Source organism: Nelusetta ayraudi, unplaced genomic scaffold (genome assembly GCF_046127955.1).
Source record: "Nelusetta ayraudi isolate G7.1 ecotype Tasmania unplaced genomic scaffold, CSIRO-AGI_Nayr_v1 ptg000128l, whole genome shotgun sequence".
Taxonomy (NCBI): Eukaryota; Metazoa; Chordata; class Actinopteri; order Tetraodontiformes; family Monacanthidae; genus Nelusetta; species Nelusetta ayraudi.
In genome coordinates this window covers 1,121,082-1,149,024 of record NW_027466178.1, presented here as the reverse complement: position 1 = coordinate 1,149,024, position 27,943 = coordinate 1,121,082, and the positions used below count along the sequence as shown (strand labels likewise).

The 27,943-nt window shown below is 46.9% G+C and overlaps 2 protein-coding genes across 6 annotated transcripts in view; both read right to left on the bottom strand.

Moving 5' to 3' along the window:
- The window catches only part of LOC142904492 (insulin receptor substrate 1), a 41,707-nt gene extending 26,718 nt beyond the window's left edge, over positions 1–14,989 (bottom strand). For 2 of the 3 annotated variants that reach the window (XM_076050620.1, XM_076050621.1), the window contains exons 1-3: positions 14,441–14,989; positions 5,594–5,895; positions 1,966–5,173 (exon numbers count right to left, since the gene is read on the bottom strand). In XM_076050620.1, the coding sequence (XP_075906735.1) occupies positions 1,966–5,173; positions 5,594–5,895; positions 14,441–14,789 (3,859 nt within the window). In that variant the 5' untranslated portion in view covers positions 14,790–14,989. The remainder of the gene's footprint in view (positions 1–1,965; positions 5,174–5,593; positions 5,896–14,440) is intronic. The other variant, XM_076050625.1, reaches the window with a different exon arrangement.
- Positions 14,990–17,031: 2,042 nt separating this feature from the next.
- Positions 17,032–26,815, bottom strand: agfg2 (ArfGAP with FG repeats 2). 3 transcript variants are annotated; one of them, XM_076050619.1, is made up of 15 exons: positions 26,460–26,599; positions 26,033–26,086; positions 25,445–25,538; positions 24,088–24,203; positions 23,831–23,972; positions 23,464–23,584; positions 23,267–23,371; positions 21,960–21,992; positions 20,622–20,861; positions 19,688–19,760; positions 19,541–19,584; positions 19,329–19,409; positions 18,818–18,931; positions 18,127–18,197; positions 17,032–18,020 (listed from the first exon to the last, which is right to left on the bottom strand). In XM_076050619.1, the coding sequence occupies exons 3-15, from the start codon at positions 25,496–25,498 to the stop codon at positions 17,973–17,975; spliced, it is 1,242 nt and encodes a 413-aa protein (XP_075906734.1). In that variant the 5' UTR covers positions 25,499–25,538; positions 26,033–26,086; positions 26,460–26,599; the 3' UTR covers positions 17,032–17,972. The 3 variants fall into 3 exon arrangements, with proteins under 3 accessions (XP_075906734.1, XP_075906732.1, XP_075906733.1); XM_076050617.1 differs by lacking the exon at positions 26,033–26,086 and having other exon boundaries at positions 26,460–26,815; XM_076050618.1 differs by lacking the exons at positions 21,960–21,992; positions 26,033–26,086 and having other exon boundaries at positions 26,460–26,815.
- Between the last annotated feature and the right edge of the window lie 1,128 nt (positions 26,816–27,943).

Sequence of the window (27,943 nt, the reverse complement as noted above, 5' to 3'; positions counted from 1 at the left end):
TTCCCCCTCCGGCCCCCCCACTGACATTCTCAGCAGCCACAGCCCATATGCTTCCACCGCAGTCATCTGCCAGCATTTATATTTATAGTGAGGCCGATGATGACGCCCCCCGCCCCCATTGTATGCCAATCTGGCCACAGTCCTCTGAAACCCAACAGGACAGTGTGTAGACCAGGCGTGGGCAAACTACGGCCATATACAGGGGCCATATGCGGCCGGTTGAGATTTTTATTCATTCCTTCATCATTGAAGAAATGAGATTGATAGTAAGTAAATAATAAAATAGCTGTATTTCATCAACTGTTTCAGTGTTTTAAGGGTCATTTCAATAAAGATCTAAATACCAAGGAGCTTCAAAGACACTGATTTTTTGATTAATTTTCAATTGACGTGACATGTTTTCTACATATCCCGTGATATATTGTTTCCTTCTGTGAGGTGGGTCACCAAAACACTGCATCCATCTTCTGCTGCTACGGGCCCCTCTAGCACCCAATGTGGCCCCACCAGTCAAAACGTTTGCCTACTCCTGGTGTAGACGCAGGGCTCCCTTCCATGTGAAAACAGCCGTGGTTGATCCAAACATGAGCTTGAGCTTATTCCATACAATTTATATTTTAAAAGAATGTCCAAATCCAACGAGAGCTGCGCCATGAGCTGGTCCGCCACAAAACCCCCATGAGGTTCCAGCCTAACACAACGTACTATACAAATCATGTGGAGACTAGCAGCGCTGCATAATCAACAAGGCTTGGCTGCAGCGCGTTCATCACAAGAGCCTCACTGTGGAAGGTGAAGTGGGACTACTGAGCGGTTTACTGATGCATATAAATCCACATTTAAATGCCTTAACTGCAGGTTTCCAAACAGGCCAACACCAAGCAGACAGTGGCTCAGAGGGAATGTTTTGAAGAAATGTCTCACGGTGACCTAGTTGAGGCATTGTTTGGCTCTGGTGGTCCTCCCCCCACCCCAAAGCTGGGGAAAATGTAAATACAATTAAAATTCAACATGTGGCCTTACTGACCTCCATTCCTGACAAAGAAAAAGTGTCTGTTCCAACACAAACTGTGTAGTGTTGTGAATGGACTCATGTTGGAGGATTTGGAAAAAACAAAACAAACAAAAAATTAAACAAAAATAAAAAAAAGTAATAGAATATATATATTTTTAGAGCAACTCATACAAACCTGGCAGCCCCATTACAACACTTACAAACATTACTTCAGGAACCCCCTACATGCATGTAAAATCTGGAATTCATGAGGAAAATCATCTTTTATTGCTTTCCTCTGCGTGTGTCATGTCGGAGACCCCCAACTTGGGTTGGCGGCTCAGTGAAAAAATGGTTTAAAGTTCAATTTCATTGAACTTAATGCTTCAATGGTAAGTTTGAACTATTTCCTTTGCGACAAGTTGCAACAGCTTGTAGGTGGTAAAACAACCGTCAAGCTGGAGGGTAAAAGAGGACCATGACAGTCACATTTCTGAGAATATCTAACTCGACACTGCAGCCCTCTTGCTGTGAGACATCAGTGCTAACCACTGTGTAATCGTGTCACCTTGAGAAAAGGTTCTGTAAAACCTAATTTGAGCAATTTGTTAAATGACAGCTTACATAACATTCTCAGAAGGATCAATAGTCATTACAGCAATACAGGTATAAATATACCCTCCAATAGTTTGTCTGGCCTTGGGCACATGGCGCCCCAAAGATTATAGAAAGTGGATCTGTATCTAATTATTATGTTGACAGTAACAGAAATAAAACTGGAGGCCATATTTTGATGTGGTGCTTTCTGAGTAGTGTCAGTTTAAATATTCTGAGACACTTTTTATCTGTCACTAAAAAATTCAGGTGCATAGACCGAGAAAGGAAGAGAGAATTTAAAACATGTGCCCAAGAAAATTTTGTTTTAAAAAGAATAGAAATAGAATGAGAATAGGAATAGTGGAAACTCCTACCTTTTCCCTCCTTGCTTCCATTCTGATGCGTCCGCAGCTCCTCTGATTTGTAGAAGTCGATGCTGGCATAAGTGTTGAGGCTGGAGCCACTGCTGCTGCTGCTGCTGCTATTCCCAATGGCTGCACTCATTCCCCCAACTCCAGATCCTCCACCCAGCACGGAGAGCAGGCGAGACGCGGCCTGGATGCCAGTGGGCCCGTCCAGGTCCAAATGGGGGCTCTCTTTGTTGGCCAAGTCCAAGTCTATGTAGTTAAGTCCTTGCTCTGAGGATAAAGTCTGAGAGTTGGTGGGTGGTAATTGCTGTCCAGGGGGTGTGAACTGTGTGGGGTTATCAGTCACAGCACCATTTCCCCACAGCATACTTTCAAACCCTAGCCGGCGGGCCACAGCTTGAGCGTGCTCAGGAAAGAGAGATGCAGTGGAAGAGGAGGCAGAAGATGTAGCAGTCGGAAGGGAAGGTGAGGCGAGGAAGGTTTCTGAGCAATGACGCCTGCGAGCTTGGGGGTCAGCCCTAATAACTTTAGCCCCGTGGTCTGGGTTCGGTCCTGTTTTGGCAAGGGGGAAGTCTATTCCTTGAGAAAGCACTGAAACAGAGGTATCAGCCCGAGTTGGTGAAGGGCCTTTGGGGGAGACACTTGACGATGATCTTGGAGCCATGTTACTATTCAAGCCGAAGGCCATCTCCGTGTAGTCTCCACAGGATGTCGGGGACTCAGACTCAGTAACTGATGGAATACTTTCTCTGCTTTTCCGAAATGGAGCCACAGCTGCTTGGGCTTCCTCTTGACAAAGGCCAGTGGAAGCTTGATCACAGGCTTTGGGAGCATGGGCAAGAGTTGGAGGTGTGGGCGGGGTGTGGAAAGAGGGGAAAACTAAAGGAGTGACCGACAGGGGAGACGGGGATGGGGAAGGACCCAGGTCCATGTTGACATACTCCGAGGCAGCAGGGGGGTGAATGGGTGCAGAGGGACTACAGGAAATGGACACAAAGTTACCTAAACAAGAGGTTGGTCTTTGCTGTGGCTCCTTGGCACTTGGACCAATGGGAAATGATAAGCCATGCCTCAGACCCCTGCCACATCCTCCTACAACACTCGTCTGGGTGCATTTCACGCCCTTAAACTCAATGCTTACATACTCTCCGGGACTCTTAGGTTCTGGTGGCAAAGGATTCTCACGGACCCTGGGCAGGGTGTTAGCCTTGGATACGTCAACAAACAGGCTCACAGGTCTGCTTCTAGTATGGTTTCCTTGTTTTGAAAAACCACCAGAGCCCCTTTTTTGCTGGGGCTTGTTACTGTCTTTGGGCTGAGCTCCCCCAGGTGTAGTGCATGCTGCCTGGGCAGCTCTTTCCTCACTCTCTCCAAGGCTCTCATTGCTAGCTGAGCTGGAAGAATATGAGGAGGAAGACAGCGACAGGTGACGCCCAACCACTGAATTGCCTGCTGCTGAATGCTCCTGACGCCCTCCCACAGTTCTACCACCACCCATTCCTCTACAACTCCCATTAGGCCTTCTACCCCTTCCGGGCCCAACATCAAAGTGGCCAGCAGAGGGGTTGTGTTTATAAGATCGGGGTAGTGAATAGTATGAATACACCATTTTGGGGGCTTGTTGTTGAGAACTCTCTAAATGGCTGCTGTGATCAGGAGGAGGAGGACTGCCATTTATAGATCGTGCACTAATTGGAGACATGTTCATATAGTCACTGCCTGCCCTGCTGTCTGCACTGCCACTGCCAACCCAAGCACCTCCAGAAAGACCTCCACGCTGGTCTGGGGAGCAGCTACTATTGGGGGACATTATCATGTAACCATCAGAGGGTGGTGGTGGACGGATCTGCTGTGGAGGGGACACACTGTTGTTTGGGGTCATGGCCATGTAATCATCAGCAGGTTTGGAATCAGAGTCTGGGACAGAGACTGACAACGATTGGGACAGAGATACAGGAGGCTGAGTGACACCCGGCAGCATGGACATGTACCCATTGTCCAATCCAATTTCAACACCGCCGCTTGCTGCACCACCTCTGTCATTTCTTAGTTCACCTACTACATCCAAGTACCCTCCTCCTCCCCCGGCTAAGGCAGCGCCCATCGCAGCCTCCCTTTGCGTTGCAGAGGAGGTAGAAGCAAAGGATTCACGGCTGGTGCTCCTCGACATGACAGCGTAATCTGCTGAATCTTCATCTGCTGGCTCCTCAGCTCTGCGCTGACGTGGGGCGAGCCGCTCCAGGGCCATGGGAGGTAAGGAGGCCCTCTTACTCAGCAGCCTACGCTCAGCTTCACATTCACGGCTAGATGATCGGCGCAGCACTCTTCTGCTCTGAGACTGAGAGCCATAGGTGGGTGTTCCTGGTGCTGGCAGTGAGGTGGATGTCATTGTTCCTTGATTACTGCTTCCAACACTGGAACTATGACTACATTGGCCCATTAGAATATAGTTGGCCCCCTCTTCACTAAGGGACTGGCTGCCAGCACTACCGGCAGAGCTTCCAGGGAGACCTGGTGAAGGGAGGAGTGTGTGATCCCCAGGACTAGAGCCATATTCGTCTGAAGAACCATAGTCACTGGGCGAGCCTGACACAGATGCATGATGGGATGGGACCCTGCTATAGGTACTAGACGGACCAACGCTGCTAGAAGATGTTATTCCCCCAAACTCAGAGCCATGCCCTGAGCTAGAGGACAGACTTGGTGCTGGTGACGGTGACGGTGTTGGAGTGGAAATAGAGCGCATCAACCCAAGAGGTGTTTTAGCAGCTGTAGTTGGGGCTCCACGTGCAGACTTTGACCTGAGGATTGGAGTTGTGGAGCACGAGCCATTGGTTGATGGGCTGGAGCTGGGCCCATGGAGTGGCAGAGCCCCTACCATCCCTTCTTCAATTTTCCCTCCATCACTGGCTGTGCGAGACCTTGGGAAGCTATGTCTTGGCGTGGGAGAAGCATTGGCGCTGTTCACCCCAGCAGCACAGTTAGCTCCTCCTGGAGGCTCGGTGCGGGGACGGCGTGTGAAGCCTACCTGGCTGGGAGGAGGGTTTGGGTGGTGGCGCCGTGACGGAACACTAATAGGGTTGGAAGCTGTCGCCCCTCCTCCAGGGCCAGAGTTAGACTGAGACTTGCTGCGCTGACGGAACTCTTCACTTAATGCTTTCATGGCCTCCAGCAAGGTCTCATGCATGTTCTGTGCAACCACTGAATCATCCACCTGTAATGGGGCATAAAATCGCTCTTAAACAAACACAACAAACAAGTTTCAATTTGCAAAGTTTGAATAAAAAAAAAAATGAGGTCCAGAAGTTTAGATTAAATAGTTTCTTCAATTGAAGCAGAATTAATTTAACCACATTGTATCACTAATTACATTGCAAATAAAAGTTAAGAGTGTGTTGTAAACATGAAGAGGTAATGTTTACACAAAAAAACACCTTTGGACAACCACAGCTGTCAAGTAGTGAACTTCATGACCTTGGGCGTAATGCACGGTTTCATAAACTCTAATCATCATGTTGTGTAACGTGGCAGTTTCTTTGTATTGGCTGATTATAGACTCCGAAGCTATATGTGATATAAGAGGGTGTAACCTCACGCAACATAAACATAAAGAGAATACAGATTAGAGGCTCACCTGCATCCAGAACTCGCCTGGACCTGTCACCGCGGAGCGTCCCACCTCAACAAAGAAGAAGTTTTCTGAGTGGCCGCAACGCCTGACGTTCATCAGCTGCAGCACCACTGCAGCGGCATCGGAATTGAGCTTGACGAAGTTGACAGTCTTGTCGGTCAGGCAGAGGCGGTAGATGCCCACCAGGTTCTTGGCTTGACCCAGGCCTTTGGGCCAGACCTTCACCTGCCAGACCTCTTTGAATGCAGGCCCGGGATTTGGCACGCCGTAGTCTCCTGCCACTCCACTATCAGTCGGGTTCTTACCTTCAGGAAGAGCAAGAAATTGAACAAAATTAACAGGTGGCTTAACATGTGTTCAATTAGGCCATTAACATGGCCATCATGCAGCGAAGAAGCAAGCGAGCAGAGGAAAAACCACCCCTATTTACAGGATGGTGGAGGTCGAGTATCTTTATTGCGCAAGTTCTGCTGATATTGAGCTTTTTCACAGATTTTAAAGACAGATCCCAGTTCAAACAGCGCATGCAGGAGATTGTGAGACCTGCTCCATAACCAGCATTCCTACAACCACACACACACAAACGCATGCACGTGGACTACAGTGAAAAAACGAGAATGTTGACAACTGATGCCGTACACAGTAGTGATGACAATGAGAAAAAAAACACCACTTGGAAAATGCTTAACAAGTGAATCTTCTCCTAAGCAAATGCAAATAAGCCGGAAACATGGGGGTGAACTTAGTGAGCTTTCCACGAGCCATTTTCTAAAGCTACTGACAATAAAATAGGTCTGTAAACTAATAAAACCAAGTGCTTCAGTACAGGGAGTCCACTCAGCCATTGTGTGGGCTATTGCCCATTCAGACAACAGAGAATTAGAGAGAATGAGGTGAGGAAAAGCGCCAGTGAAAACCCCTCATTCTAGACTGGTTGTGACCCTTTGTTTGGTTTTATCATCAGACCAGGAGTACAGAATGTATCCTGGACAATTACAACAAATTCTTCACGCTAGGCTCTTGGCACTGCCTGTGGATTTGTTCCACATTTCTCTGAGAGCTGTTTTCAGCAAGGGACCTGGCATGTGTTGACTGAGGAGTTTTAGATTATGAGAATAAAACGTGGCGACCTTTGGGTTGGATTTCCCCTTTTAGTTTAACGTACCAAATTTGTTTTCTCTGTTCAGTGCTGCTAGGATGGGTGTGTCTGGGGAGCACAACTGCCAATCTGTTGCACATGATCAATGAATATCAGGAAATTATGGTGAAACATGTCCATGCAGAGGCACACCTGGTCCTTTTTTGGAACAGGATGTGTTTTGATCACTGCCGTTCAACTCAACCACCTACTTTATTAGAATATCATATCTGGGATATTGGGGCCCTTGATGGTGTCTGTTTGACATATTTGAAATGTGTCCTGGCAGCAAGATTACATACGCAATCCAATCCACATGCTTTCCCATGAAAGTCCTCAATAAGAACCATGTGAAGTCAAGAGGCCTCAACGCTGCACAGTGGACAAGAATTCACCGAGCTTCCGTTGTGACAAGCATGTGGGCTGGGTCTTCTTTTGCAAAACATTTTCTCTTGCAACTATAAAGAAAAAAAGAAAAAGAGCGAAGTCTGACGTGTCTTCTTCCAGTTTGTTTCCCCAGATCTGGAGAACTGCGGACAAGTTAAAAGTGACTTAGAATAGATGTTTTTGTTGAGAGCCACAGAGGCTGTGCCTTAGTGTGTGTGTGTGTGTGTGTGTGTGTGTCCCTCCCTTTACATTAGATGATTCACTCAAGGCCAAGTGTGGCTCTTTTCTGCAGTGACTATTTTCTTCTCTGTGTGCAAGGAGCCCCCATTGAGTTTTATGACAGGAAGTGATTGATTGAAGTTTTTTCAATGTGAGAACAAAAGGGAAGCTATTAAAGATGGAAAAGGAAAGGAAAGGAAAGAAAGAAAAGAAAGGAAATGCCTTGAAAGAGGATATATTTCAAGTACGCCTAATTGCCTATTGTGCTGAATCAGGACTCTTATTTAATTTCATTTGTTCCAAAATTTACATAAGAGTCTGTGGTGTCTTAAACCCCAGACGGCAGCGTCGCGAAGAGTGGGCTTGCCTTCTTTAAAAGCTCACTGAAAGTGATTTTAAGAGAGCACAAGAGTGTTGTTTGTTTTGAGCGCACGGCAGCCCTGAAACCTCAGCTGTGCCCTCAAGAGCACAACACACACCTTTCATCTCATGGCCACTCTGGCTGTGCACACTGACTGACAACACGCCCAAAATTCTTGAAGAAATTTCTGCAGAGGTGCGGCCTGTCTCTCCAAACTCTATGGAACTCTCTGTGCGGTTCACTGTACATGGAAATGCATCAATTATATATTGCCCTTGGCTTTTACTACTCAGGATGAGCTTTGCAGTGCGCTGCTCAGCAGAAGGAAAGTTCTTTTTTTTTTTTTTTTTTTTTTGCTTTGCATGACAACATTATCAGCCAGTCAATTTCCGAGCAGTGCAGCGCCACCCCTATGCTACACAATGAACCCTCAGGAAACATCTTGAGAAGGGCCCTCAGCAGGAGCATGGGACAGGAGGTAGATATACATGAAACCAAAAACACACCTGGAGGTAATAAGGCGTTTGAATAAGGGCAATGCATGCGGGAAAACATTCCCCCAACCTTGCTTCAACCTTGACGCCGGCTGTACTGTATATAATGGGCTAATACAGGGCGACCTGTATTTATTTCAAAGTTTCAGCATGATCCTGGCCTAAACCGTGACTGAAAACAACCTACACTGGCTTATTCACACGCCTGGTTTTTGCTTCGCGTTTGCTACAACCACACCAGAAACTTCCAATGAGCCCTGCTTGTGGTGCGAGAACAGCAAACCAATACTGGCTAACACTGGCAACTATTCATCCCCATTTACTTGCAGCACGCAGCTGCCCCCCCTAGAGGAACGCAAAGAGGCCATAATCTAACCTCATTTTCCCAAACGGCCAACTTAAATATGAGTTACTGGTGTCGGAGCGAGGGTACAGTGTGTCTTCTCGGCTTGTCTCATCCTGTTCGGGAGTGGGGTGTTTGGGGTGCAACTTCTTCCCTGGGGGCTTCCTGCTGTGATATTGACAGCTAGCAACTTCAGTGACAGAGGGATCGTTGCCATGGTTATCAGACAAAGGAAGTAGGTCTTCCATAAGGTTCTAAAAGGCCTGTGCATTGTATTCGCTCACCAACAGCGACAGAGGATTGGAGAGGGGGTATTGTTACTGAAGACTGGACCCAGTGGGTGGGATCAGAGAAAAATATTTAAAACTGCAGGGTCCAGCATCTCCATCCTAGTGCACGTCCAAAAGTGAAGTTGTAGCTAAATAATGGTTGCGTAAGGCATGCCAAGACATATTCCCAGGGTCTGAACCCATTTTCTACTCCCTGTTACAGCTGCTGCTGCTGATCCCCCCAAATACCAGCACCTACAGCAATACCATTGCTATACCATGTTACCACTGTGGAGAGATGGGGGACAGCTGTGCACCCCCTGTTGCATGGATGGATTTCACAGCGGAAAGAGTGAAAACAACGGGACTAATCTCTAAGGCAACTCCTTCAGCTCCACCGCTCACTATCTCTTTATCAATCTCAACCTTCTACTACTCCCCCCCGATCTGAAGTCTACACAAAACTCCAAAAACATGGGGGTTGTGTCAGCGTAAAAGGCAGACACATCAATTATGAGTTCTAACGTTCCAACGTCTAACGTCTCTTCTTGCTGAGATAGGGGGGCACACTGACTGAGTAAATACGACATTTGCGTAATACAAGATCAAGTCAGGTATTCACTGAGAACAAAGTAGTGAGTAACAAAGGTTATGAGTTGTAACCTCATTTTTACATTTTTGTAAATAAACCTGTAGACGTTAAATTATAGAAAAAGTTTTTGGGAAAAATTAAGAAGAAAATTGGGAGTTCATTCAACTATAAAGCTTCATAAGAGTGTGGAAATGGTTTTGCTCATGCTTAATTTTTATGTTATTTTGTTTATGTTATTTTGTGCATGTATTTTGCTGAACACAATCATGGCTACCCTACCATCTTGACAATCATCGTCCATCCACTACGTACAGGTCCATGCAGGTTGCATCACCAGAATGATACCACAGCTAAAGAGGAAAGTGCCCGTTCATTTCCTGTACATTTCTAATGGGTCCACTGTAAGGGCCGATAAATCCTGACTAATGAACTCCCCACTAGTACGGTGCTAATGGGCTCGTATCAACCAACGGCAATCAATGAAGTCTGCCATAAAATGGAAGCATATGATTAGAGCCCAGCAGCTCCACCGCGTCAAACCAATGGTCGCCTATTGACTTATAAGAATCTGCCGCCCTCAGCCTTTCCTCCGCCGTCAATCAAATATAGGGGACTAATTGAGGGTTCCGACCCCGGCGCTCGGGGGCCATGTCATAATGTTTAACCGTAACTGTAATTCCGACAGAGCTCATGTAACAAACTGGAGCCGGCTGCAATGAAGGGTGGTCAGCCAGCCAGGGTGTCTTGTTGAAACTGTTAAATGAAATTACAGGGTGTTAATGTGCGCAAACTATTTACGCAAAGGAAATGCCCTGTGGCAGCTTAACCTCTCCTGAGCCTAGATTGGAGGGTCTAAATGACTTGAAGAGCAGAGGAGACGTTCTCTGAGGTTTGAGTCACGACCCAAAAGGCAAAACAGCGGAACACTAATTGAGAAGAAGAGTGGGCAAACTCTCTCAGAATGTGTTTGATTAAAAGTCCAAAGCTTCTCGCTATGTACTTTCCAATGCCACACAGGCCCGAAAGACAAAATGTGGACAGAGGATTCAGAGTAACCCCCCGAAAAGGCCTGTCTGAGCCAGGAAAATCCCTCTCTTTAAGGCCGTCCCACCACAACCATCCTCTCCTCCGCTGTTCTACCAGCGGCTGACCCTCCAGACCATAATTACAGCCTAATTAGGGAGATGAGCAGCGCTTAAGCACAGCTTAACGTTTAATCGGCGGGCTCAGCGAGCCACTGGTGAGATCTAGATAGGGCAACCCAACAACAATCATGTGATGAAAACACTTGAGCAAGTCTGATACAAATCAGAGAGAGAAGTGACTTCAAAAACAACTTCTTCCTTATATCACGTGAGCTAAATCTAAAAGCCTTGGCTGGATTTGCCGTTTTGACAATGATTGAATTGGCTTTGCAGGCATTTAAAGTGTGAAAAAGTTCCTTTGGGATAATACACAATCTGGTTTATAGCAGAGGAGAAACTGTTCTCAGCGAGGGATGTCGAATGAGCATGAATAAAAGTATGATTCTATTTGGAAACAGATGTTGTTTCTCGCTGTTTCAAACGTTTCCATGGAGATCAGATGTTCTGCAGCGACGTCAACAAAGCCTCTCAAGACCACAACAAAACCAGCTAAGTGCACAGGCGGTGGTAGCTGTTCTCTAATATGACGAATGTTTGTTTGTTTTCCTCATTAAGTGTGAGAAAGGACGAAGAGCCTCTTGAAATTGCTACAATGTGTCCAAGACACAAATAAATCAAGACGGAAGAAAAAAATCCTCCCATTTCAGAAACCAGATTCAGGAAGAGATTTGTCACACCACATCTGCATTGATCAACGTTAAACTCCAATAGCACAGTGTCATTTCGAAGTGAACTCTTTTGAGTTACAGCGCAGGTATTTGTCAGGATCGAAAGTTGTTTTACGTGTTTGAGTGAAAGTCATTTTTGAACAACACAAAAACTATTCTGCGCTTCACGTTTGAAAGGAAATGGGGCAACAACAACTACTGACTACTTACATTCCTGAGTCATTGTTTATACCAGAAACTGCCAGAGCATTTCAGAATAAAAGCCACAGGAACTCACACAGATTAATCCTTCCAAATCTATTTTTTGGAATCCTTTCCTCAGTGTGCATTTGAGGCTTATGATTCACTCCTGACTGTCCCCACTGGGTCCAAAGTTGCCATATTGTTCCAATAGTTTTTTACTCAATTGTTCGAAATGTCGCGATAAAAAAATCATGGTTTTCAGACCTATCGATGTAGCGGTATATCGCAAAAGTGTCATGGAAACAGTTTTTTCACATTTACATGTCAGCGGACGCGTACGTGGCCGCGTGACCAGTTCACTTCAAGTGAAAATACTGCGTTATGTTTGGACGGAGGAGGAGCCGGAATATTTTTAATCAAAGAGAAAAACATAAACATTCTTGACAGCAAACAACATCGAAATGCAATTTGATCGCAAAATGTTTTGCACCTCCATCCTCCTCAAAGTGGGGCCTTGCAGGCCCCAATCAATTCTCACAAGATTTGATGAGAATTGATTTTAAAAATACTTTCTTTTTTTTTGCCAAAAACTGTAATGGAAACGCAGCTAGTGACTTCAACAACAGTTGCTGCTCAAGAGTTCCTTCTCTTTGAAACTTTTGGACTGCTTGCGGTCTGTCTGTCTGTCTTGGTCAAGGTTAAGCCTTGACACACTCGAGCGGCTCGAGTGAATAGTTGAGCAAATAGCTGCCGTCCGCCCTGATACTGTACTCTCTGCCCAAGAGGGTCTTACTGGGCTCAGCTGAATAAATAATCCGGATCCCGACTTGGACCCGAGCGGCAGCTGCCTGCTGTTTGTGCAATCAGCGCCAGCCCCAGGGGGAGGCTAGTGATAGCCGTCGATCCTGGTGGTGTGGGGGCGGTGAAAGGGGGTGCCACGGGGAGTTCCCCTGAGCCCAGCGTGAAGGAAGTTGTGCAGCTGAGCGGATGGAATATTGACGATTATTCCAAACCTGAGCTCCAGCTGAGGCTGAGAACTAACACACACACACACACACACACACACACACACACACACACACACACACACACACACACACACACACACACACACACACACACACACACACACACACACCATGTGAGCGGCTACACAGGTATCAGATTGAGGGAGCGGCCTCCCTGGAAAGAATGCGAGTCCGACGGTGCAGCAGCATCTCCTGGCTGCAGCCTGCAAATTCCTGCGCCCTCTCCGTGAATGCTCAACTGTTTAGCGGCGGTGGCACAGGGTGTGTGTGTGTGTGTGTGTGTGTGTGTGTGTGTGTGTGTGTTTTTGAGAAGGGGAGGTTCAATCAACATATAGATACTGACACTGTGCATGAGCTGCACATGCCAGCGGAGGGTGATTGCCAACAGAAAATTCTCACAGCATCAAGTGTTTGACCGTGTGTGTGTGTGTGTGTGTGTGTGTGTGTGTGTGTGTTTGCGTGCGTGCGTGCGTGCGCTTCAGAGCTATTTTAAACACATTGCGGGTTTAGGCAGCACTTTGGCAGTGGCCTCGAACAACCCCTCTTATAAATGTCTCAGTATAATATAAGAGCCTGGATCATGTGCGTTCTGTTTAATAAGCAGGAGTGTGCAGTCGTAGCAGCAACAGCAGCAGCAGCAGCAGCACACATGCTTGTGTGTCTGTGCGTGTGTTTCCTCAGCAGCGGCGGCGGCTGCCACTGCAGACTTTTGTTGCCGTCACCCTGACTGATTTAGAAGAAGAAACCCAACACTCAGCGCAACAAGAAAAGGGCGACTGGGCGCAGTGGAGCTCTGCTCTCTGAAGAATATCGGTCACCTGGTTTCCTGCTGAGTCGCACATCTTCCACTCCCTGCACACACAGGCAGCGGCACGCTGCAGATTCCACCACTTGCGCGATTTGGAGCCGTTACTGGGACTCAGCAGGTAAATAATCGTCACGTTACGAATCGCAATCTTAGACGGCAGGGTTCCCACGAGGTTCCCTGAACACACCTTAGCAACTTTCTCAATGCGCTGTGAAACACTGTGCTTCCCTCCCTAACCCTCAACCACCTCACCTCCCAGTCACAGTCAGCTGCCACATCTCAGCCTGGGACCTCACTGAACTCAGAGCTCACTGGGCAGCGAGGACTGCGTCATACGTGGCCTGTGTGGTCTTTCTCACAGGGGGAGAGAGAGAGAGAGAGAGAGAGAGAGAGAGAGAGAGAGAGAGAGAGAGAGAGAGAGAGAGAAACAAACAAACAGGTGATTTCAAAGGTCCGCACTCAACACTGTGGCTCCAACAGCTGTGTTGACACAGTGGCTGACGCCATTTGAGAAAAACTGTCAAAGAGTGAGTTTTAGGAGCGGGTTTGAAGAAGCCTCACAAGTGCAATAATGTCGACTCAACACAATCCTCCACTCCAAACTCCTCCGGCTGCAGCTTGATCCCAGATCAATGCCCAGTGTGACTTTCAGCAGACAGATTCCAAAACAAAACTCTACACAGCAGAGCCTCCACGAGGGTTGGTCGGACTGTGTGTGAGCAGCTGAGGCCGTGAGGAGTCGAGCGGCTCCGCAGAAGGTCTGGAGGAGCAGTGGGAGCAAATATCTCCACCTCACACCGGCCTGATAAGCTGCGCGGTGTTTACGCACGCTCCCAGCAGGGGGCCCCGCTGGGAAACAAGCGTCCGGAGTGGCTCACAGGAGCGACACACACACACACACACACACACACACACACACACACACACACACACACACACACACACACACACACACACACACAGAAGAGGGTGAAATAAAACACACTGATTTAACGTTAAGTGTGTCAACTCGTGCATGCGAAATGTTGTTTTAGAAAATAGGCGCTGTGTGTGTGTGTGTGTGTGTGTGTGTAAGACACTGCCACGTTTCTCCTCGCGTGCAGGAGCCCATGCACGCGCGCTCTCTCTCTCTCTCCACCAGCGAGTGCATGCATCATCAGCGCATGCTTTTGTGCGTGCGTGCGGTGCGCGTGCGCGTCTCTCTCTCTCACTCACTCCTGCACTGCAGCTCCACCAGGGCCTGGTACCAGTCGTCCTGCTCCGCCTCGCTCTCCGCCGCCACGGCGAAGCTCTCGGCGCGCGTGTACAGCACGATCATGTGCTTGTTCTTGGCGTCCGCGCGCTTGTTGATGTTGAAGCACGTCTCGAGCGCGACGGCGCGCTTGGGCACGGGCGCCTTGCCGCGGAACTTCTTCTCGCTCTCGTAGTACTCCAGGCGGGCCGGGCCGCGCTCCGAGACGCCGCGCAGCACGAAGTAGCGCCGGTGCATGGACTTGTGCTTGCGGAGGTAGCCGCTGCGGTGCACGTCGTCCTCGCAGCCGTCGCACACAGCTGGGCTCTCCATGACGGCAGCGAGGGAGCGCCGAGCAGGCTGGAAGTGTCCCTGCAAGTTTGTTTGTGTTGTTTCTGTTGTTGTTTTGCAGTGGTTTCCTCCTCACAGCGTCGATCCAAACATCCCGTGCGCCCCCCTGCCTCTCAAGGGGAGGCACAGGTCGCTGGTGGGAACTGGACCAGGACCGAGTGGGACCAGGAGGCGGCGGCGGCGGTGGTGGTGGTGGGTGGCGGAGGGGGTTCTGCTCACCTTCCTCGCAGACGGAGCCGTCGAGTGCAAGTTTGTGCAAGCGCACACGGGAGAGCACATGCGGCGCAGCTCTGCTCGGAGCTCCTCCTCCTCCTCCTCCTCCCTCTTCTCACTACAACAACTACTACTACTACCACCACTACTACGCGCTACTACCGACACGACAGCGCTTCCCAACGAGTTTCAATCCCACCTATCGCAGAGCCCATCGCTCCCAGGCTCCCCTGCCCTCATCGACCCCCGGGGTCCCGCTTCTGTTCTGCGCCAAACTGCAGCACCAGCACCAGCAACTGTCTGTGCTGGAGCGGGAATGATAGACAAGGGCTGGAACTGTAGCTGCGTTCACGGAGCCAGTCCGAGCTCAGACAGCGGAACTCCCAACACGCTGACCAAGTATTTGTGGCACAATTCATTTCCAGGAGTGACACGTTCATGCCAACGGCACAGTGCGCACACATGATTACAGCGGGCATTTTGACCAACTGAACATCAGTGACGCGCCGAGCGAGCTGGGTCACAAGTGGCTATCATAGTGCAAAGGCATATTAAACTGACACACACACACACACACACACACACACACACACACACACACAAGCATCAGAAGCAAAGAGTCAGGGATTCCACGTCGTAACTTCCGGTTAAATAGGTGTTTTTACACTATCTCAGCTCTCCCTCGGATGTATATCTGTTGTTCTCTACATACAAAAACTGTAAGAACTCAGAATATTCTGTTGTTCGTTTGTCTGTCGCTAACTGCGACGTAATACAATGTAGCCCATAATGAGGGACGACAAAACACCCGGTTGGTTATTTGGAGCAGAGCTATCACAAGATTTTGAACTGTGACGTAGAGTTACAATAACAACAAGTCAATCAGATAAGAGCACATAACTGAGTGTTGTAGATCAAAGGTCACAGTCATACATGACACATTTCAGTGGTCATAAAATAAGGAATTCAATCCATGTTGACGTCTGGGCTGTTTTATGGGTGTTTAATTATAAAGCACCCAAAAATAACACGGCCAGGGTGCTGAAATCTATTGCGCGATGTCCTTAAAGATGTAAATCAAATGCATTATATTATATTTCATTTTTCATCATATTATGTTAGAATCAATTTATCGGAACTAATCTAATTCAACGCGTTCAGTTTTGCATCTTTCTTTGTTTTAAATGTATTTATTTAAGCTTCTTCGATATTTTGGAGTAGACATTCCGCTTTTCCGACGGTCCTCGAAGGCGTCTGGTGTGTAAAGTAACAGTTGAAATGTGCCGCCTGAGAAAGTCCGCCGTGTTCTTTCTAACCGCGAGGGTGCGGGGGGGGTTCTCAGCGAGTTAATTTCCTATCATGACGCTGCTGCTCCATTTTCTACACAACGTCACTCTGTGCAAATTTCAATGTATAATAATACTAATAAGAAGAATAAGAATAAGAACAATAGGAAGAAGCACATATATACTATTATAAGGGAAATGTGGGTTACGGCTGCTGCACAAATTGAACGCGAAGATGCTCTATTTGGCACTTCCGACTGCTGTTCTGCATCCGTCTGCACAGTGTGTTCAAACAGTGAAACTCGCCGTCACTATTTCTAGTTGCATGGCGTGTAAAAATGAAAATGCAGCGCGTGTCACTGACGAGCATGGATTCACTTCAAAACACCAATAAATATTTCAAAACGTTCCCCTCCGAGTCCTACCAACAGCTGCCGGGATGGTTTCTATCTTTGTCCTGCATCCTCGTGCAGTATCCATGCTCTTACGTAATACGCATCCATAAGTAACCTTGCGCGCGAGGTCACGCAAATCTAGAGCTCGTGCGCCCTCTGGTGACTACAAGTGGGAATGCTTTTCAAGACGACAGTCCGTTTATTATCATTATTATTATTATTATTATTATTATTATTATTATTATTATTATTAATAATAATAATAATAATAATAATAATAATAATAATGTGGGATATTTTAACTGCACAAATAAATAAACTGAGGTGGGGTTTGTTTTTTTTAGGAAGCAACTGGTTTTATGAACATGAATGCTTGCCATTACAAAGATGTTGTTACATGAATCACTTGTCCTTTTTTGGCATGTTTGTTGAACTAAAACTTCATGTCAACCAAAATAAAAATACAAATAAAAACATTTTTGGTCCGGTACATGATGCCATGACTTTGTTTTTTTAAACACACAACTGTTTTGAAACTTATTTTACATTCAGTAGCATCTCCTTTGAGCCCTCAAAGCGCATGCAGCCAAGGAGTAGAAAACAGAGAATTAGCCTTTCAAAATAAAAGTGATAAACGCCAAAACAGATTCCACACCAATTGCAAAGAGGAGAGTCCTTCATCTGATGCCATGTCACATGCATCCAGGGGATATTAAGGCTGCTAGAATTAAAACGTCTGAAGAAACTGCAACTGGCTTTTCCCTTTGGACAATTCTGATTCTTATTTTGGCAGAGACGTCGCAGGGGCTGTTTTTTTTTTGTGTCATTTTCTCTTTTTTTTTGCACTTTAAAGCAGGAGATGATGGCATGGTGGCAGCAGCATCAGCATCAGCAGCGGCAAGTGTGTGTGTGCGCGCGTGTGTGTGTTCCGTGTGTGTCGACTCCTGCAGAGCCCTGAGGTGGCAGCAGCATCGTGTGGCACACAAACACCTTTTAAAACATGTTGACAGCAGAGGGGAAGGAGGGGCTATTTTCCCACATACATGAATTTTAAAACGACACCCCCGCGCACGCACACATGCACGCTCACACACACACACACACACACACACACACAAACATGTAAACAGGGACGAAGGGGGAGGGAGAGGGACGGTGGTTGGGAAGAGTAGAGTCCTGAAGGCATTGTAAAGGCAGCAGCTCCTCGAGGTGACGACTCTCTCGTCCCCACAGAGATGAACGGGGGGGTCACAACTGATGGGTGGTGGAGGTCAGATAAAGGGATTTTTGGACGTCCCTCGACTTGGGTAAACATTCCCCTGTCAGTGAAGATGAGGACAGTTAGAACACACTTCAATTGCAGTGCCTTTAAAATAAAATTACTATCCTTCTTCTCTGATGTGACGATATAGCGTCACCACTCACCGTGAACGGGTTCACCGACATGGACCGAGGAAGTGCAGCCTGGCACTCAGGTGCAGGGAAGGAGGCAAAACCTGCGACATACAAGCACAACATGCAGAGGGTGCAGAAAACTGACATCACATCGAACGTACACGATCAGTCAAAAGTTTGGACCCACCTTCTCGTGCAATTTTTTTTCTACGCAGATAGATACTGATGACATCAAATGTGAGCAAGATATATGAAATTACGCAGCAAAGAAAAACACGTTAAATAACTCTAAATGTGCTTTTTATGAAATGTTGTTATTTTGAAGAATTTAAATATAAAACTTGAGTTATTTTACTTATTTGAGTTACTTTACACTTTTATTGTTTCCTTTGATGCCTTCAGTGAGAAACTGCAATGTCAATAGTCATGAGAATGAAAGAAAAGACATTAAATTCATAGGGTGTGTACAAACGTTTGACTGGTAGTGTATTTACAGATTAATTTACAATAATTTCATTTATTTGTTCAGTGTCACCATTTTGGTTCAGTGAAGTTTAAGTAATATTTCTATATGTGTAATTTTAAATCAAGCTATCAGACAAAATAAAAATGATAAATATACGACAGGAAAAGAAATATTAACAAATAATAATAATAATAATAATAATAAAATAATAATAATAATAATGATGACGATGATGTTAAAAAATGATAAGGTTACCATTGGCTTCCTGGTTGCTGGCTGATTCATGAGTAAATGCATTCTGGGTAGAAGGCGGTGGAAAGGGAGGCGGGAACACTGAGTTGGGTGAGGTGACGAGCACACTGGATTCACCTGGTGGAACACACACACACACAGACACACAGAAAGAGGGAGAGAGAGAGAGAGTGAGAGAGAATTTCCACTTTATTTGTGTCGACTTTATTCATGAAATTTCTACTTTATTCACAATATTTTGTCTTTTTTTTACATTGACTTTGTTCAAGAAATTTCACATTTTTTACGTCGACTTTCTTCACAAAATTTTGACTTTAGTCACGAAATTTCAACGTAAAAGTCGAAATGAAAACTTAAATAAAAATCTCCTTCCTGTAATATTTTTTTCTCTTCTTGTGGCCCTGATCCTCTTTTGTAAGAACCCAGATAGCTGAAACTTATGTAGGAAAACATTTTCCGTGGTGACCCCGGGCCAGGTGTGTGTGTGAGACGACCCCCTGACAAACAGCCTCACCTCCTGCTGCGCTGCTGAAGGGGTTACTGGGCGAGAGGGCCACAGGCTGCTGGGAGCCGCAGCTGAACGGGTTGGGGAAATCTGAGACATGGGGACAAGAGAGTGGGTGGTTGGTGATACATTCTTGTCTGTCGGCTCCGCAGACACGCATTCTAATTGAGGGTTGTCAAGACGCAAATAAGAACAGGTTGGAAGACAGGGGAGGTCCCTACTTGCAAAGCTCTGGGAGCTGGAGGTGGTGTCGACCCCGGGGGAGCTGCATGTGGAGGCCCAGATGGGAAACATTTCAACAGTCACCAACATCAACATTTAAACATTCAGATTTGTTTTTTAATCTGCGTGAATTATCTTGTCTCTACCTGGCAGGAGTGGAGCTGGACGAGAGCCGACTGCCGAACAGGGTGCTGTACTGTGGAGGCCCACTAGGTGGAGCTGCGAGGAAACATATGCAGAGTGTAAAATCCTCTGAGGTCCTCAAACAGCTGATCAAACATCACGAGTTGTTACTATGGCATAATGCGTATGAGAGGGGAAAACCTTGAACCTTTAAAGACTCCAAGGGGAAAAAAGAGCACAAAAACATTAAAAAACAAAACAAAAAAAAAAAAAACGTCCCAAATAAAACAATAAGCTCATGACTGTGGCAGCAAGGAAGGAAAACACACCTCCTCCCTGAGTGAACAGCACTTACACGACTCCTGTGTACTAAAACATATCAGAGCTGGTTTTAAAAGTCAACAATGTGCTGAGTGTGTGTGAGAGAGAGAGAGAGAGAGAAAGGGAGAGAGCGCGAGCGAGTGAGAGAAACAGAGAGCGAAAACTGGAGCAAAACACAATGAGCACAGTTCAGCCACTCAAAGCCTTCAGCATTTGGAGTGAGGACGTTATGCAAGAGAGATTTTGCATCACACTTTATTACCTCACGGAGTGACTCAAACCTTTCATTGTACCAACCAGCACTTATTCCAGAGCCCATGTTGGGCAAAAAGTTGCCCTGTCAGTGTTTTCAAACAATAATCTGCGTCTGGGACCCGTCAGTGAATTCTACAGAAAAGAAAATCAGTTTTAACAAGAAATTAAAAACCCAGAAAACCTAGAAATCCATGGGAGACTGTAAACACAGGGCTAAATGCGCTGGAGCGTCTTTAATTCTGGATAATTCTGGATCACTGACCCAGTGAGAATGTTCCTCTGGAGTCGAGAAAGACTAGTAACAATATGACAGAAGGTGTCAAATGGCACCTTGAAACTTTTCAGCAATATATTTCAACACTGTGGATAGTCTTTTCCAACCTGGGGCTGGAGTTGCATCAGACATGACGCTGTCCAGATGTTGCACGGCAGCGTATTTGTCCTGAGCGCTGTCTGCAGAGGGCGCTGTGTGCCCGGCGCCTGCAGCCGTCTGCTGCTGCTGCTGCTGCGGATGCGGATGCGGATGCGTGTGAGCGTGGCTCAGACCGCCGAAGTCCACGCTGAGGGATTTGGGGAAGGCCCTGAAGGGCCCCGTGGTCCCTGAGGATGATATGGTCCGACCTGAGGAATGGAAGGTGAACAGAGGAACATTTCAGGGCTCGTCTTGGAGGATCACTCATCAACTTCTTAGCAGGTCCCTTTTGGTTTTTAACACTTAAATTTAAAGACTATTGAAAAGTCTTTGGGGTAAAAGTCAAATCAACAAGTCAAATTATATAAAAACAGGACAAATTCCTTTTGATAAAGGTCACATGGCATAAGCACCACATGGACTTGAGATTGTTTTGGCAAGAGCACTTTAAAACAAATATCTGTTCAATCAACCTGGGGTTGCTGTGACTGAGAACACTGTACATGAACCATCACACTGCTGTCCTATCAGTGTCCTTACCAATAAACAGGAATAAATAAATAACTCAGATTCCAAGATATTTAGCTTAGGTATTTTTTTATGGTTTCGCATAAACAAATTCGCAAAGCAAATAAAAACCAACAGTGGATACTAACATCAACTGAAGCGATCTGGTGACCAACACCAGCAAACACACTTCGGGCCAATTATCTGGAGACTTGTGCAAGAGGCGTGAAAAGACTTGTGCTCATGCAGGGACACAACTGAACTGTGCAGAATACTTGTCCTCCATATGCACTGTACGGTGTATGTGTGAGTGTGTGTGTGTGTGCGCCCTACATAGTATGCGAGTGCTTGGACGCTGACGAGGTGCAAAATAGCAAAGGCAAGGGGTGCAGCAGCAGACAGCTTCTAAAAATAGTGATACTTCAAACTTGCCCTAGTGTTTTTGTGTGTGTGTGTGTGTGTGTGTGTGTGTGTGTGTGTGTGTGTGTGTGTGTGATTGTGTGTGTGCACCCGGGCCCATGCTGGAGAGCGTCGGACCCTTCCCTTCCAACTGTCTGAACTGGGCTTTTGAAGTGGGGAACGGCTGATGGATGGAGAAAAATATCGACCCCATTTGCAGCATGTGACACCAGGGGGCCGCGGAAACATAAAACAGAGCCCCTGTGAAAAAGGCTTCAAATGATGATGGGAAGGCGCAGGGTGCACAGTGACCTCCAGCCAATCCTCGGCACACACACACACACTCTCACTCACACACACACACTCACTCAAACCCAGTGGCAGGTGGCTGCGGGACTCACCTAAGGTGAAGTGGTTTTTGAAAGAGTTACTGGCTGAAAAGGAGAGGAAAGATAAAGAGAAGGAGGGCATTAAGAGAGAGAGAAGGGAACAGAGATGTATCACAGACATTATACGTGGCTTCTGTAAAGTAAATGGTTCTCCCAGGAAAAACTGCAGTGAGAGAAGGACACAAGCAGCAGCAGTAAATGGAGCAGCAGCAATATGATAACTGGCTCCTTTCCTTTGTCCTCTTGCCAGGAGTGGCGTGCCAACAATGGGAGGATGATGACATCGGTTTAAAACTTGGGGAGAAATGTTAAACAATGTGACACCAGTGCCCAAGATTTAAAGATTATATAAGGTCCCAAAGTGTTGGGATCATTATGGTAGCTGATTTTCAGGTCTGCAAATCAATGCAAAGCTGGTTTATGAATCGTATTGTCTCTGTTTAGTTAACTATGGATAAAAAACAAACAAATAAACAAATAAATAAATAAATAAATAAATAAATATTTTCTAAGGTCAACTCTACATTGACTTTTATGGTTTTTATCCCTTTATTTATGGAGTTTTTATGTTTACACTGAAAAAAAAACACAAACTTAAAGGTTGGTGTTCTGCAATTGCATTTCTACAAACTGTACATGCAGAACGCTGTCCGATAAAAAATGTTTTAGCAGCTGGTCTTGATCTGATAATGCAGTTTTAAATCAGGAAGTGGAGCCTCGACAACAGAAAATAAAAAGTTTGCATCTCTAAAAGTCACTGAACTGAGTCTCCAGGAGGAACCACTTAGAGCAGCAGAGAAATATGCATCTTGTTGCCATAGTGCAGGTATGGGAAAACTATGGCCTGGGGGTCATATGCGGCCCATTAAGCTTTAATTCTGGCCCGCCAAACTTGAAGAAATTATATTAATAGTCAGTAAGTCATAAAATAGCTGTATTTCCTCCATGTTTTCAGTGTTTTCAGAGTCATTTCAATAAAGAGCTAAATACCGTGGGGCTTCAAAGACACAGATTTGGTTGCAACTTTGCTTTGGTTAATTTTCAATGGACATTGAAGCAACATGTTTTCTACACATCCCATTATATATCCATGACATATTGTTTCCTCCAATGAGGTGGCTCACCAAAACACTCCATCCACCTGCTGCTGCTGCTCCGGCTCCTCTGTTACATTTTACAAGCCACTGTGGCCCCAGCAGTCAAACAGTTGGACTACCGCTGCCACAGTGAATGTAACAGTGACACAGCGTGTGTATTCTTGACCAGCCGCAGTTTTTCCAAAAGGGTCTCACGGAAAAATGAAATGCAGAGGGACCCACCTGAGGGGCGGGGCAGGGCGGGGAAGGAGGGGGCGTGGCCCTGCGCTCCCAGCGCCGAGGACAGCGAGCCGGGCCGCTGCCTCTCCAGCCCACACAGCGGGACGTCTAACACCCAGGGGGGAGACACACACACACCACACAGGTCAACAACCTGAACACACCAACCGCCAGCGAGTTGGTCCCCAACCCCTGCTGACCTTTGAGGGGTGGGTCCCTGAAGCTCTGGGAGCGGGACGGCCTGGCGGTGAACACATCGGCGCGCATGTCGGCAGGCGAGATGGCGGCCGCCCGGTCCCAGGGCGGCATCTGGGCCTGGGACTGAGGAGAGGAGCAGAGAGGAGGATGAACACATCTGTTCTTTAATAATTCAGAGGCAGCAGCAGCAGCAGCAGCAGCAACAGCCGAGAGTGAACTCGCTTCCTTCTCCTCACTCACACTTCTTCTTTCTCTACCTTCTCACCGCCCTCTTTCTCTTCTAAATCCTCTTTCTCACACCTTCGTTGTTCCTCTACTTCTACTTCTTCTTCTTCCTCATCACACACACACTATGTGAGCGGCTCTCACCAGCGGCCTGGCGGGCCTGACGTTGGGGGGCAGGTTATGAGGGGTCTGACCCCCCAGAGGACCATGTGAAGGTGGGCCAGCCTGGACTCCAGGGCTCCAGGGACCTTCCACATCCCTCCGGTTCTTGTATTTGGAAAAGTGCCTGGAAGAGGTGAGAATTCGCCTGGCAATTACGGATTCAAATTCCACAAAAGTAAATGGAATTCATTTTTTTTTTCACACTCTACTCAACGTAAAAACAAAAAAACAAAGCGTACCACTTTTTCTTCTCATATTTGTCCTGGAGGAACTCTTTGAACTTCTGGGAGTCCTTCATGTCCGAGCAGCCGTCCGTCTTTGGCTCAAACACACACAGCCAGGTCCTTCTGCCGACCTACAAACACACACACACACACACGCGCTTAACCAGAAAAACAGCTTTGCAGCTCAAGCGGTTACAAAGGAGGCCAGCGTCTAATTGCAGCGTTTCAGCTTTGAAGGAAAAACACAAACAGATGTTGTCATCACTGATTCAGACAGGCCAAATATTCTGCGTCTGAATCACCAGCGGTCGGATCGGATCCGTGCTCTTCCTCTTCTTCTTCCTGTCTGTGGCAGGACGACAAGGACGGCGGCGCACACCTCCGCCTCGCCGCACATCCCACTTGACGCACACACATTCTGAATGAGTCCTCTGAGGTGAAAACAGGCAGCACTCGTGCGGACGGCTCCCAACACTCGGCTCTGTGGTATAAGCTCCGGAGCGGGAGCCGCCCACGCTGCTCTGCACCTGTTCGCTGCCCCATTTAAATAAAGTTTGTTCGGATTACAAGAAGAAGAAGGAAAAGTCTCTGATGGTTTGCTCTTGAGGGATCCTCTTTGAAGACACCTGCCAGTTAGTTCATCCCATTGGGTTTCAGAGTATTTTCGGTGAAAAGGCATGATAACATGACTATTGAAAGGTGTGATACACATTAAAGAGACATGAAATTTTGCTGTTAATAGTTATAAATCACAAAAAATAACCATTTGCGAGAGTCATAAAGGCAGTATAGAGAGGACAATCTTGTGATTTTCGGCCCTTTATGCTCTTTTTAGTTAATTTAGGTTTAAGTTTGGCTTGGTTTACATTTTAATGAAACAGCAGCTTATAATAATAATAATGTTAAACGTGTCTCAGATTTAGTTTCTCATTTCTTCCTTCATTAGAGCAAGCATTTGATCTGCGCCTGTTTTTGCTCTTTGAGATGTTGTGACATCCACAAGAACAAGTTCAAATGTATTAACTTACATTAATAAACAAAATATGCTGATTAATTAAAATCATAAAATCAAGGTAGCCCATCCCCATTGTTGTAAACCTTGGGTTGTGCACTCACACGGGGACATGCAACAACTCTAAGAAGCGGTTGGACACCTAAACACACGGGAACCGACGGCAGTTGGCGAACAAAACAGGTTTAATCCTGCTGTTCTGGGAATCCGTGCCAGTCAGTGGCATTCTTTCCCAAAATAACACCTGGCTACAGTGATGGGCTGCAGGGTGACTGGTTTTCCAGGGCATTTCATATTCAGGGAGAAATTAAAAAAACAAAAAAAACAAAACAAAAACAAAACATGAGTGCAGACAAGTACCTCATTGCCGTGGTTCTGAAGGAATTCCACTTCCTGTTGGGAGAAGGTGGTCATGGAGATGGACTTGACTCTGTGAGGAGGATTGAGGCCCCTCCTGGGATACACAGGGGGGGACAGAAAGAGAGAGAAAAGAGGAAGTGGAGGTCAATAAACAAGAGGTTTAATTAAAGGAGAGAGACAGTGGGAGAGAGGAGAGTGGATGTGTGGGACTGGGTACTGTGAAATAGGTGCCACACACACACACACACACACACACACACACACACACACACACACACACACACACACACACACACACGCAGTAAAACTGATTTAGGTAACCACTGATGTTCTCCATGCCGGTGGAGGGGGGGGGCGGTTGGGGCACAAAGTGGGACGCCGCTGTGCGTAAAAGTTGCGCAACAGAGTGCAGAGGAACCTGTGTCTTCTTGGGACTAGGCTGAACATGCGAAACAATCTGTGTGACAACACGCACGCACGCACGCTCACGCACTGGATAAAGGAGCCTGAAGACAGCGAGAGAGTGAGAGAGAGAGAGAGAGAGAGAGAGAGAGAGAGAGAGAGAGAGAGAGAGAGGTCGTGTCAAACCTGCATCACCATGACGGAATGAAGCTGGAAAATGACCAAGAAGCGCAAATGAGGCTGTGAGGGGAGAGAGAGAGAGAAAGAGAGAGAGAGACAGGGAGAGAGAGAGAGGCGGACACTGCGTAAATGTGACAAACCTCGGCTCGGCTCAGCTCGGCTCGGCTCAAGTGTGTGTGTGTGTGTGTGTGTGTGTGTGTGTGTGTGTGTGTGTGTGTGCATCTTGTGAGCCAGCAGCAACGGCAAGACAGCTCACCCGGGCTGAGATAGTGTGTTGGTGGGTGGTGCAGTGACAGGCCCCGGCTGCCACTTTAACAACCAACACCACGTCAAAAAAAATAAATAAAAATACACGGATGCGTCAACAACTGGGCTTCGTGTCGTGTACATTTCTTCTCTCTCTTTTTTTTTTTTTTTTCCAATTTGCACTCACAGCATTCCGGAGCATGACGTGCACACGAAGCTGCCCACGGTGATGTCGGTGTACGTCACCCCGGGCTGGTTGCACTCGAAGCAGTGTTTGTTTACTCCGGACTGGGCCAGCTCCCGGACCTTGCGGGCGCAGACCTCCTGGTTGTCCCGGTGCTTTCGGTTCGACATCTTACCGCCGCCCCCTCCTCCTCCTCCTCCTCCTGCTCCTGCTCCGGTGTCCCGGTGTCCCCGGTGCCGCTGAGCCGCGGTCCCTGCCGATCCCTCCCGAGCTCCGCGCCGCTACATGAAGCACCTCACGCCCCGCATTATGCAAAGCGCGTCGGTGCGGGTTTTCGCTGTCTGTCAAAAGCAACGGCGGAGGAGAGGCGTCAAGCTAGCGGGTGAAGGGAGGAGGCGGAAGTTGACGCGGCTTACCTTCACAGTAAGAGCGGAGGGCGGGCGGCGCCTCTGATCTTCTGGAGTAAAATCTAGGTGGCCTGTTTCTTTAAAGGTTCGCTCCGAAATAATCAGCTGTTACCTCATCAAAGTGTCAACAGGACGAGGTATTTTCCACTGGATTCGGTGATTCAGCTGTTTTTTTTCTTAGGTGTTTTGCATCAGGGACAGGGTAGGATGTGAAGCTCAAAGGTCCTACAGCTTCATTGTTCCCTCAAGATCTACTGCACAGCCTCATTGTTGAAATCTAATAATTTGTTCAGATGTGCCATCATTCCTTCAAGGGTGTATACAGTAGAGTTCAGTACACATTGACATAACATCAGTAATGTCTTGTTTGCTATGCATGAACGATGAAGACTTGATTGAGGAGCTGTGAAAAGATACAGACGTCATAAAGAGCAGCAGCCACCCTGGTGTTGTCTATGAGGCTCCACTACAACATCAGCATAAGCAAGAAAATAAACTGATGGCAGAGTTTTAATGATAACAGTTGATTTGGGCCTAGTGTTTTTAGTCATTCACATAGGTAGGAAAACGGGTCGATACGTCGTTTCTCAACAAACGAATGTGATCAGAAACTGTTCAAATTTTAGTTACAAAGTCGGCTTTTATTTTGAAAATCTGGCGCTGCGTGACCTTGCCTGTGGATTTACACTTGGACAGACGCGGAGGGAATCTCCTGTCACAGACCGACGGTAGACTGCAGAGTGGATCGGCCAAGTTTGACATGGAAAACCAAACGTCTCCTTGTGCAGTGGAGACGTTGCACTTGCGTGCCGCCCCTGAAACTCCGTGCACATTTATTTTATTTTTTTTATCCTTTTCTTTTTAAAAATCTTCACACGCCCCCGTGTTTTTTGCGCTGCCGCATGTCTTGAAAAAGGTAGCGCCACAAGAAAAGGAATGTTAGTTAATGTTAGTTGATCCATAAAGTGACAAAGATTGTTCATAAACATTGTTCAGCTCGATTTACATTCGTTTTAATCCCCGTCAGATGTTATGGACCTCAGTTGTTTTAACAGTGGACTGTCAGAATGTTATTGGAGT